At 41.0% G+C, this 12467-nt stretch overlaps 1 protein-coding gene across 1 annotated transcript in view; it reads right to left on the bottom strand.

Moving 5' to 3' along the window:
* Positions 1-12467, bottom strand: part of snd1 (staphylococcal nuclease and tudor domain containing 1) — a 213992-nt gene that overhangs the window by 136927 nt on the left and 64598 nt on the right. Inside the window, exon 16 of the mRNA XM_022190155.2 lies at positions 1897-2006. Coding sequence (XP_022045847.1) covers positions 1897-2006 — 110 coding nt within the window. The remainder of the gene's footprint in view (positions 1-1896; positions 2007-12467) is intronic.

The raw sequence follows: 12467 nt of genomic DNA, 5'->3' as shown, positions 1-12467 counted from the left end.
ATACAGAGCAGATACACAAACTCCAAATTCTAATTTAGTAAAATATCTTCAGAAAAGAGTCCGTCTTTTTATTCTCTCTTTTTTCCCTCCACTATTGGTTACATGTAAAAATGTAGTACATGTTGATTAACATGTTTTGCTACACAAACTTTTGATCTTTTATGTTTTATGATTTGTGGCACATATTCCACAAAAGACATTTATCTTCTAACCACGTTTGTGCTGTTTCCACAGAGGTGCTGAACTTCATGGTGCACTGAACAATGAGCCCAGTTTGTACAAATGTGATAGGAATGTAATGAAAAACATCATCTGTGTATCATATGCATTTTAATGAGACTATTAAACATTCTATTAAACTATCTTCTTATTGTTCTTGATGAAATGTCTATCATCAGAACATTTAAGCTTCACTGCACAGCACAGGCCTAGTATATAATAAATACAACTTCTTATGAACGTGGACCTGCTCCTGCACTGACTCATAGGTTACATTTTGCATCCTTGTCAATCGAATTCCCATGCTGTTTGCATCAATTATTTCGCAGTGAAGAGTTTCTCAATACAGCCTATGTCACTAGCTTGCCACACACCCACAGAAACCGCACACACATATACACTAACATTAGTCCACCTGCAACGCTGGCTAAGACTCCATTTCCATGACAATTAAACACCGGAGGACAGTGGAGTCAGCCACCCTACGCAAAGAAGCCCTTTAAAACGGAGATAGGAATGGAGAGGGAGAGTAAAAAAGAGCGAGAGAGAGGGAGTGTGTGGCCTGGATAAGTGGTGCCAGGATTATAGCTGGTTCCATCATGGCTTTGGTCCGTTCACTGCTTCTTATAAAAACCTATTAGCATGTGAATGAACAGGCACACAGTGGATGGAGTTTTCTAAAGCCCAGGAGCACTGATCCACTATCAGGTGAGCTTTCCGTAAACTGGGAATAAGCAGGGCAGGATGCTGTGTGTGTGTGTTTGTGTTCTGGGTGGCTGGTCTATTTGATTGTGTCCACTTTTGTAAGAATTTTTGTTGAGATTTGACATTACTCAAAGAAAGGCTACATTGCTTTATACACTGTGTAATTAAGCTGATTTGGGAGTAAACAATTGGATTCAAAACCTCGGAAAACACATTGAGAGGAAACCCCAATTTTCAGCAGTGCTGCAGCAGATGAAATAAATGCAGACGGCTGAAATCAAATAGCAATAACAGAAGAATACACAGCAAGGACGAATGACCAGCTTAATAAAGTCACTGTCCCTATATTTGTCCTAACAATATCAGTGACTGACATCAGGTTTTTGCTAAATAGAAGAAAAACTCTCTTGAAATCTGAAATGGGGAACTGTTTTTAGACTTTTCTGAAACCATCTAGGGAAAGAAAAGAGATCCCATCTGCTCTATATGATTAAAAATGCTGTCGTTTAATATTGTATTTACTTATATTCAGTGTATAATCAGTGGTGCATGTCATTAAAGATGTGAAACGTTATGAAATAAATACATTTTTAATACTTGCTGTGTAAATAAAATGAGTTTCGGTATTCAGAGTGTAGCAAACGCAGAAAAACAAAGCCAGAATGCATGTTGGAAACACATTTTCCAGCCAAAGTAGCTGCTCTTCTTATCTGTATCCATTGTTCAGAGTCTAACAGACATTATTCTTCTCACATCTCTGAACTGAAGTGGTCTTGTGCTCAAGGCAAACTAAAATTGGAGTGTGAAAGTAAAGCACAGCAAAGTAGGTACTAAAACTTGGACTATGAACGTTAAAGCAAAAGAAAGCAGGGTAAGAGCCAAAACGGCAGAATAGTTCCCAACATGCGAACAGGCAGTGAGACAATAGGAAATGATACAAGCCGGGCCAGAATGTTCTGCTTCATTGCTTACCTCCCTTTGCAGCACCAGCTCTTTGGTGAACAGCATGGCCTCGTCACTGAAGGGCTCAGCCACCTGCATCCCTCCGGGCAAGTTCCGGGAACTACGTGGACATTCAATACCTGGCCAAAGACAACACGGTTGCAGGAGTTATAGGTCGGCACAGCTGCTTATCAAAAGAACAGCAAGATGCCTGGAATCCGTTTAGCAGGATTTGGCATGATGAGTCAAACAGAACCAGGAGACATGACTGGGTTGATTAAAAAAATAATAATGAAGAAATAGTCCAGGAATTAATACCGACATCCACAAGTTAGTGAATAGACTTGTATCCACTATTTTTTAAAACCTCTGGTGCTCCCGACACCTGATGCCACATCAAGCATCCTCCTCATCCCTCTTTACAGGTCAAGGTCAACATTGCTTTGCCGCACGATTTCACAAATGCATGTCAGTGGCACAGCACACTGTCAGCCGCGCTAAATGGATAATTGCTCGTCAAGGGGTCGATCTTGAGTGCAGGAAGCAGCACTGAATAACCTATTTGCACTGAATATCAGTCAAAGCGAAATTTGTGTCTTTGGAACCCTCTGACATCAACATCACATTTTCAGAGGCACTTTTTATAGCGTACAGGCAGAAATGGATGAGCTTCAGGGCAGAGGTGGGAGGAAGGCGAATAAGAGGGTACAAAGGTGCTATAAGATCGTACAATTTCTAGCTGTTTAAAATATACTGGGATTAAAAGGACACGCATGTAGAACATAGAATATCTGCATTTGAAGGTGAATTGGCTTTAAGTTAGTGGGAATATAGGTGCTGATCTTAAAACTCACAAAGTTCTCTGCAAAGTCTTCACACACATTATGAATTTTTCATGTATGGCCTGTTTCAGAGGAGCATACCTAGCTTCATTTCAAACACCCGTCTTTGCTCTTTTACACTCCTTAGGACTCTATATAGTGTATTTCTATGCAATGTGTCCCACGGCGCAGCATACTCCCTTTCAGCACATGTTGGAGATGAAAAACTCCACAGAAGTCCATCCGCTGATATCCCGTTTTCTCCAAATTCCTGAATTAAGAAGCAATTAAACCCCTTTACCACTACAAATGTACATCAACAAGCAGGTTGCTGTTCTATTGTTTTTATGCAGAGGAGCCTAATGATAGTTTCAGCTGGGAGTTAAACCCTCCAGCGCTGTGCTAATAAAGCAACAGCTCTCTCCTAGGGTCTTTCTTTCCGCTTTGACTCAAGGTTTAATTTAATGAGCTTCACTGGCATGACAGATATACTGCCTCAGGATGGATTCACAAATACGTGACAGAGAAGGAAAATCTGATTTGTTAGGGCATTCTGGTGACACGGTGGTTAGCAAGGCAATCTCACTGCATCAGGGGCTTTGATTCTAACTGCTAAGTTTTGTTTACGCTCTCGTGTTCTCTTCTTTTGAATGGAGGTGTATTTGTATAAGAGGCGTTTCAGAGACATCTCTCTGTGGAAAACATTAGATCTTGTTCCAATATGACCTGCTAAAAAAAAAATAAAGTATTTGATAGACATGTGGGCTTAAGCATTAGTCAATGATAGCTGTGGGGCTTTGTGTTTCCCATTCAATATATTTTTCACCATTACATGCATCTTAAAACTAATAAATTATGAAATAATTCAACAGTGATTTACAGTGACATTAATCTGGGACACCATGTTCTAGGTGTGTCTAAACACTGCCTGCTGTATTTGCAAAGAAAATCTCTCAGGATCCTCTCTAAAAGCTGCATTAATTTCATGAATCTGTTTTTAAGAATGCCAAATTCCAAATCCCAGGAGGATTTTTGCCCCAGGCCTAATTCCAATTAATGACTCAAACTGAAATTGATTGAAGCAAGCCTTGTGGACCAAAAGACGACCCCAGAAAGAATTCTTGGGTTTATAACTTCCCGGTGGTTCCTGAACAGATGATAATTCAGCTAATTAATTTTCTGCGTGTCTCATTAAAAAATTGAAAAGACTAATCTTCACTGATCATATTCTATAAAACAAATAAAACAAAAATAAATAAATAAATCAGAGCTCCTCAGTGCAAACAAGAAGCTGTGATTGTTCAGATGCAACCATGTGACAAAATTCAGTGACTTTCCAGATAAAGTGTAGGCTGTGTTTAGCAAAGAAATAAATGCACCATGACTCAAAAGAGGTATAAACTCGGTCACCCATGTAGCTTAACAGGTTGCATGGGCGACCCTGACTCTTCTCCCCACATTCCCCGTCTACTATGTACTATTGCAATTTTACAAAAAAAAAATGGTAGAAAGTCGAGGAAGATGTCAGCGAGAGAAAGACGCATTCAGCATGGTGAACTATCTTTCTAGAACATAAATAGGAAGAGTCAAATGTTCTATCTATAGCATCTGGAGCCTCATTTTTATCCAGTATTGTAAACACTCGTGGGCACTTAGCAAAAATGTTAAACATACTGATTCCAGAATTTTTGCTTTTATGATTAATAGCAGTGTGGCATGCCGTTCAAAAGATAGTTTTGACTTTTTCCTACTTCTAGCCACTGATGTGCAATATCTATATAGGTGCAGGACTTTCTATCGCAGTGAAAAATGAGCCCAAAATGTGGCAGGAGCAAAATGTGGCCAGAAACTGCTGGAGGGTTCAAAGGGTTAAGAACATAAAAGAGCCGAGTGAAAATTTTGCTTACAGTGTTGAACAGAAAGGTTAAATCTATCAAGCAATTTTTATTCCTCCTTTTCGAGAAGCAAGTTATAAACTGTCAGCAAAAGATAACTGTCACCGGCTGTGTAATTGAGAGCAAGAAGACTGCCACAGCAAAGGGAAAGTGTCACCAACCCTTTTCACTTCATCTAAGTATAATGAAGCAGCTAATTAGCAAGCGAGCAATAGTTTCAGTGTAAGATTTCAGAGCCGGATTGAAGAGCCCGTTTCCTCTTCTTTTTATCTGATCTTTGTTGTTTAGTACTTTCTGTTCCCTACGTGGTCACGTCTGTCCCATTTATGAGAACAAGAACACGAGACATCAGCGTATTCACACTGGCAGGGAAGGGAAAATGTCCCAGGAAAGGCGAAATGAGGCCACAGGACAGTCAGCACCCAAGAATTATGAAGAACTGTTGAGTCAACCTTCTGTGAGGCATAAAGGTCTATAGTTAAGGGCAGAGAGTTTTAAAACCAAATGGACACACGCAGATTACGGTTGTGCACTAAAGTTTACATCATTCCACTGTAGCGCTGATATATTGTACAGTTTATCATATAGTTGAAATATAAAACAAAAGTGGATAAAAATTTGCAGAAGACGAAAAAGAAGAAATGTAGTTAGTTGCTGCTTTAATGATACTTTTAACTGGCATGCAAACTTCCATGTAAAACGTCACTGTAAGCAAATCTGCTACATAATGTATGTCAGACAACGGTTTAATATTTGTATATTTACTGTACACATTCTAACAGGTATCCCTCAGTATTCAAACATTCAATTAAACATAATAAAAAGTCAAGTTCCCTGCAGAGCGCAGAGGAGGAGGAAGAGGAGGAGGAGATACTGATGGCCAAGATCATCTAAAAGTATTTATAGAAGTGGACCAGGACAGGGCTTCCACATGGGACACTGTAGCTACAACACTGCCAGAGTGAAGAGAGGAGGAGAGATGAGGGATGCAGAATACAGGAAAGGAAGAAGACGAGAGGAGGGAAGGCTGTGGGAGGGGTAAATACCACACACTGTTAGCAAAAAAAATAAAAAAGATCAGTGCATGAAGTAATTGCAGAGAGGGAGATACTTGAGTTTTTGCTTGGGTTGGCCAGAGCCATGATAAGGGCTGGAATTGTGTTTTTTCCTCAAGCGTAATCCACAGAAACGACTACTCACAAACGTAACGCACAAAGAGCTTAATTGTACAGCACATACAATACGAAGGCTTTACGGGCCCACAGGAGCAATAATTTCCAACCCAGTCAAATCTCTTTAAGAAGACAAAAACATCACCAAAAACTGTAATGCACAAAGAAAATAAAATAGGATTACAGACCAAAAAAAGGGGGTTACAACTGGCCATAAGTAATGTAATAATCCTAGATGAGAAGTCCAATAAAAATAAGCCAAAAAAAAAAAAAGATATCTGCAGTCAAATGCACACTGCACGCTTCACTCAAATGACCTAACTACACAGCATCCTGCAGCTCACTCACCCTTACTGTAGTCTGTCCTCCCTGCAGCATTTAAACCAAGCCAGGGAGTCACTTAGTGCAGCCAATTTTAACCTGCACCACGATACATAACTCACGCCTGACAACAAGATAAACATCTGGGTCAAACTCTAGGATATCCATCTTATCTGATCTCGCAGACAAACAAGACATACACTGATCGTTTTGCCATCACACCCCACTCAAACACACACAGGGTGTTGTGCAGCTGCTCCCCACACTGGCCTGCGGTGCGTGCCCACATGTCAGTCCAGCAAACATCACATCAATCACTGTGTTTGATCCGTTAGCCACGGATATTAGAGTTCTCATGTTAAAAATGTGTCTGCCAGAGCTGAAAACAGTGTTGTCAATGACTGGGGTCTTTTGGGAACAAATGAATGCACAACTGAATGAACAGATTAAAGAATTAATTTATGCCGTTTCCAATTTCTGCAACTCGACTCCTAAAAGACGGCAAGCTATCAGCAGTCTCATTTATTAATGCCGTGGGTTTGATTCATTTCCCTCCATGGCCCACCATACTGCTTTCTGCTTCTCTTTTGTAGAGCTCTGGGCTCACAGGGGTTGAACGGCCCTGTGGAGAAGACGTAATGTTTTAATCAGTGATTTGGGGTGAGCCACATGCCTGATGATGCTGTGTGTGTCCGTAGACGGTGGAAAAAAAGAGGACGAAGGCACTGTTACATCAAACATAGGCTTCCTACACAGTGATTTTGAAACCCAGTGTGGTGGCTCCAGCTTTCACCAAACTCGTCCAAACTTTCAGCTCCTCCAAAAATGAGAAAAGACAGAGTGTTTGTGGAACTGAGGAAGGCCACGGACTGTTCTGTAATTGTTACGGCTGATGGCTGGATAACCCAAGTGCAGACTCACAGAAACTGGCAGACACGTGAATAATTGAAAGGGATTTATTAACCCAAAAACTAAACTAATACATAACAAAGAAGAGAACTAGCAGGAAAGAACCAAACCAAAACTATGAAAACTGTACAAGCGAAACTCACCAACACTAGAATACAACACAATAGAACCAACACTAGGAATGCAAAAACGGAGATCTATAAACTAAACAGCATTGACAAAACGGAGCTAAGGAGAGATACACTAAGTGAAACTAACAACCGAGGGAGCAAAACAGGCTGAGGTAAATCCAAACCAGACAGGAGCACAGTACAGTCCGGGGGGGGGGGCAGAAGTGTCCATAAAAACTGAAGCAGTCCAGAGGTGGTAGGTTTGGTGGGGAACAGCATCTATGATCCGAGACTGAGTGGGGTTTAAATCTGTGGACAGGTGAGCTGAGTTTACTGATTACTGCAGCTGACAGTCATTGGGGTAATCAGCAGGAAGAGTGCAGGCAGAGCAGGAGGGCGAGTGGCAGGGAGAGAGAGAGACATGAGGGAGAGGTGACAGACAGGGAACCAAAAAGGCAGGACACAACCAAAACAGATCAGGAAACAAGAAAGAAGGAAAAAGGAAGAAAGGGGGAAGAAGGGCAGGGGCCAGAGCAAGATCCTAACACAGGGATGGCAACAGGAAATTCTGATTTCAGCTGAAAATTATTGACTTGGGGGGGACCAGGGGGGCGCCATGAATTTGTGACAAAGAATGCTACAGGGCTGCAGCTAACGAAGCCTCCAGTAATCGTCTGAGCACGATACGTCATCAAAAGCGGAAGTGAGCGCGAAATGCAACCGAAATCCCCTTCCGACAGGAACGCTGAACACGGACGGACATCGGCGCTGCATCGTGCATATATTATGTATGCACGATACAGCGCGGACATTCGCGATCTATCGTAAGCGCAGATGTCAGCGTTTACCAGACAGCTGTATCTAAACGCAGACGTCCGCGCTGCATCGTGCATACATTATATATGCACGATGCAGCGCAGAGTACCTAACACCCCTTAAAATTTTCTCAACGGATTTAGACGATTCACAGAAATGTTCAGATTTGAAATTACATCGGCGGAAATCCGCGGAAAATTGCCATCCATGCTAACAGTTATAGTACCGCAATGTTACTCAAAGCGGCCACAGCCTTACTTATGCATGACTTTAAACATGAATACAATTCAAATGGGTGAATTATATAGAACTTCACTCCTTGCACAGCTGTCTTTGACATTCATTTAAACATGGGGATTGACATGCTTTGAGAGTTTAACTCGTGACCATTCAAGGCAATGCAGTTTTTAACATTTCTGCTCCACATTTCAGGTGCCTGAGGATGCCACTCGTTTCAGTATCTACTGTACTTATTCCCCTGTCAAGTCTCTGTCCATAACTTGTCACTTTTACACTTTCATTTTTGCTCAGACTAAAACAAAATACAATATCCATCAAGTAGCAAACTTTAGTGGTATGAGTGTTCATATTTTTTTTTACCTCTGGACAGAGCCTAGCTAACCATTTCTTCCTGCTACCAGTCTTTGTGATATGCGAAATCAAATTGCTACACAACAAATCAAATATGCATGCTAAAAAAATTCAACAATTCCCAGCTATAGCAGCCTCTAACGAAATTGTGTTCAAACAATTAACTATACTCAGAATTAGTCTCCATCCTACAATCAATGGCATCTACATTTACCAGTGGCTTAAATGGTAGATTGAACACAAGCTTTCAAGAAATCCTGAACTCAAGTTGGCAAAAACTTAAGTTACTAAGCCAATTAAACTCATTTGCTGCAATTTTAATTTTGTTTCAAATCAATTAACGTAATTTAATGACATTACACATAATATTAGGTTGGTGTAATTACCAAGATCATTATGTCAACACAAATTATTAAAAGAATGTTTGCAAGAGTAAAAGGTTTATCTGAATCAGGAAATTAGATTATTTTAAAATCATACATTTAAATCAGCCGTGGGAAGAGGTGCCTTCAATCCCTTTTTAGAGTCTAGCTCCAGCTTTATGTGTAAGAGGTAGATGTGAGGGTGAGAATGAGCAAGACACAAAATGGGTGTCTCAAAAATTCGAACGATTCCTTTAACTGTTGTTTCCTAATCCGTCTATGCCACCACTAATGCATCCAGTCATTACAACTCACTTAAAGGAAACAATGCAAATGCACAAGTGAGACATGCAATACGTACATTTTCAGCATGTAGTGATCTTCATTCTAGTTGTAAGTCCTCTCACAAACCAAAACTAATTGGATGAAATCACATGTACTCATTCCCCACAAGCAGTTTCTACTGTATTTTTTTATACATTGTAATTGAATGTGCTTTCAGTTGACCCAATGTGTGGAGACAACAGGATTGAGTTGACCTCTCCTCCTCTACTAGCCAAGCCAGATAATGAGCTTCATCTCATCAAAATGGGTCTGGAGGGAATGTGGCGTTGTTGCGGCTGCCGCAAATTAGTGGCATCACTGCAGTTTATACAAAAATATATCATGTCGCAAATTCCCGTGCTAATAGTGTGCATATTGATTAGCCTCAAAATGTTTTCTCATAACCTGCCAGATGCTTGTCCTCCAGCTTGTGGCATGTCTGCAGGTATAAATGGATACTCACAAGACACAGAGACTCAGTATGAATGCCATTAGTGTCCATCTTTTTAGTGCTATTAAGTTAGTAATTCCTGATTTTTTTTGACAGGCTGTTGACAGGATATAATTAGCACGGCGACAAGCAAACAAACAAAGAACTAAAAGCTGGCGAGGTGGCCAAATCAGCTCTAAGACTCCCACATCTCTCCTCCATCACCCGTAATGCCATCATCCCATTTTAAATTTTCATCTCATTAATCTTCGCTGTCCTTCCTTGTATACAACTGTGAGGTGGCTATCTCCTATTTGAATAGCTCTTCCTTCGCAGCTGCCTCAGTGGGTGTGGGTTAGACGAAGCAAAAAAAAGTTCAGCAGTGGGTGAAAAATGAGACAAAGGTCGGAGACGGGTAAGCAAGAAGGCAATGGGAGCAGATGAAGGGAGCATGCCTTACCGTCGTCTCACTGCAGCTCTCTAATGTAAGGCTTCATTACCTCAGACAAGGCTTAGGCAATGCCAGGTCCATTCCTCAAGAGCACACAAGAGCTCATAGGAATTTGTCAAACATTGCAATTGTAATAAGTGATCTGTAAGAATGAAGCATGCAATGTGGAATCAATCTAGCATGGAAAGACATGCTTTTTAAATTAAAAACTACATGCGACACAATCTGTTATCTGTGCACGGCTGATGTGGCGGTGATGTGGGACGGAAAACGAGATGTAGGGTTAACAAAAGCCAGTGTCATGTCCCAGTGCACTGTAGCACATACCTCGTGCCGCCTTCAGTGCAGAAACACAAAGCATTACCTGTAATTTAGGGGTGGACTAATTATCAGCCTGGCTGATTATGGTGGCCCACATTTTTGCATTTTTCTGATTGTCAGTAATAAATCCACCACTTCAGGTTTGATGCAGTCATCTCTCTCTCTATCATCACTGTGTGGTCTCAGAAATGACATTCAAATCGAGGCTGCAAAAATTGAACAAGAGCCACTGCCACAAACCAGGAAATTAGCTGCTCTCTCAGTGGCTGAGGCTACGTTAACGGCTAGCAGTTCAGTATAAAGACAGACAGAAATTACCTTGAAATAGAGTCTGGATAACAATTAATAATGCTTTACTATATAGACCTTAGTGGGCAATAAAAGTGACAAAACAGAGAAAGATTATGAAAAAAAAAAGAACAAAAGACAACTGCAGCAGACAGATCAATCTCAGTCGAGAAGAACGTCCTAATTTAATCTCTACTATTACTACTTTATATATTCAGTTCTAGACACACTTACTGATGAATTACATTTAATGTATATCGGCCCCAGATATTGGCCTGTCTGGACTGCCAATAACCTGCATCAGTATCGGACCTGGAAAGAGGCGATGTCGACTATAATTTATTTACTCCTCAGGTATAGCAAACAACTTATTTATACAAGTTAAACATTAGCTGTAGGTTAGACGTGAGCACACAGCAGTTACGGTGAATGATTGATTCATCTGTAGGCTGATGCAGCTCATAGCTCCTGCTTCGCTTCAAGATTATAGCTCATAGTGCAGTAAATTAAGCACTAATAGAATGTCATTGACTAAAACTATTCTCTTTCTCACCAGCAACAAGCGTGTCCAAAGGTTTCCAACAGGAATCATAATGAGATGTAGTGCTGCAGTCGCACACACAAGGACAGTAATGGGTAGAGGTCGAAGAAGAGCAGAAGAGCATAACAAATACTTGTGGATTTCTTTCAGTACAACTTGCTATCTTGTGAACTTTTTCTTGCAGACAGACATATTTTTAGGGAAGAAGTCGACAAATTTTCTGCTCCACTTGTTCGCCATCTCTTTATCTGCCCTCACACAATGCCCAAAGTGTGCCACCACACAGTTCTACACACAACCCTATATACACTCATATCAAAAATCAGACAAATGGCACTAAGCCACACACTGCACGATGGCTAATGTTCCTTGCTGACACTGTAAATCTTTGTGTCCGAGTGATGGGTGTTTCATCTTTCTGACAGTCTGCTGCTCCACGTACCCTTTCTGAGCAACTTTCAAAGTGCACTTCACCTGCTGTGGCCTCCGTCTGAAACTCTCTGAAAGCTATTGAAGCCAATAAACTTTTACAGCCTTTTCACTGTTTGCTCTTGCTTCAACAGTCCTTTATACCCACGTACTTCACATCAATGCTACTTTTCTATTTTGTCTTCTCTTTACCATATCCCTCCCTTTCCTCTATCCTCCGTGTCCTTTCAGCCTCCACATCTCTTACTTCTGCTCCTCCTTTCATCATCCTCAGAAACCCCATCACAATTCCCCTTCCTGTGTAGTAAACCTCCCTTTCCTTTCAGAAACAGGATGACTTTTTTACCCTTTATCAAACTTACATACACAATTTACACTGCACAGGCCAGAGAGTGGGGAAAAAAAAGAAGAAAGGCAAGGTGATGTGGGATGAGAGTGAAGGGAACTACCCTTCAACTCCTGCAGCACACCTCCGGCCCTCTTTGAAGCCTGGACACCTCTAGCTGCTGCACCTTTTGTTTCCTTAACTTCGTTTTCCTTTAAGCGCTGTCTTTATCCATCAAGGAAAACTCTGGAAAAGGAAGGAGACACTGAGCTTTGAGGTACCTCACTGCAAAACCAAGTCCTTGCAAAAACAAAAAAAAAAACAAGTTCAGTGTCAAACCGGGACAAATAATACGGCTAAAACAAAAAGAATGAAAATGCTGCTGGCTAAGCAGGCTGGGAGTTCAAATTCAAAGACGCCTGAAATGTGTTTTGGTATTATAATTTTGACTTGCATTGTTACATCACTTAGCGCCTTGGGATTATTTCATTTGCG

Source organism: Acanthochromis polyacanthus, chromosome 1 (genome assembly GCF_021347895.1).
Source record: "Acanthochromis polyacanthus isolate Apoly-LR-REF ecotype Palm Island chromosome 1, KAUST_Apoly_ChrSc, whole genome shotgun sequence".
Classification (NCBI taxonomy): domain Eukaryota; kingdom Metazoa; phylum Chordata; class Actinopteri; family Pomacentridae; genus Acanthochromis; species Acanthochromis polyacanthus.
The sequence above is the reverse complement of the archived record's forward strand: the minus strand, read 5'-3'. Positions and strand labels throughout refer to the sequence as shown.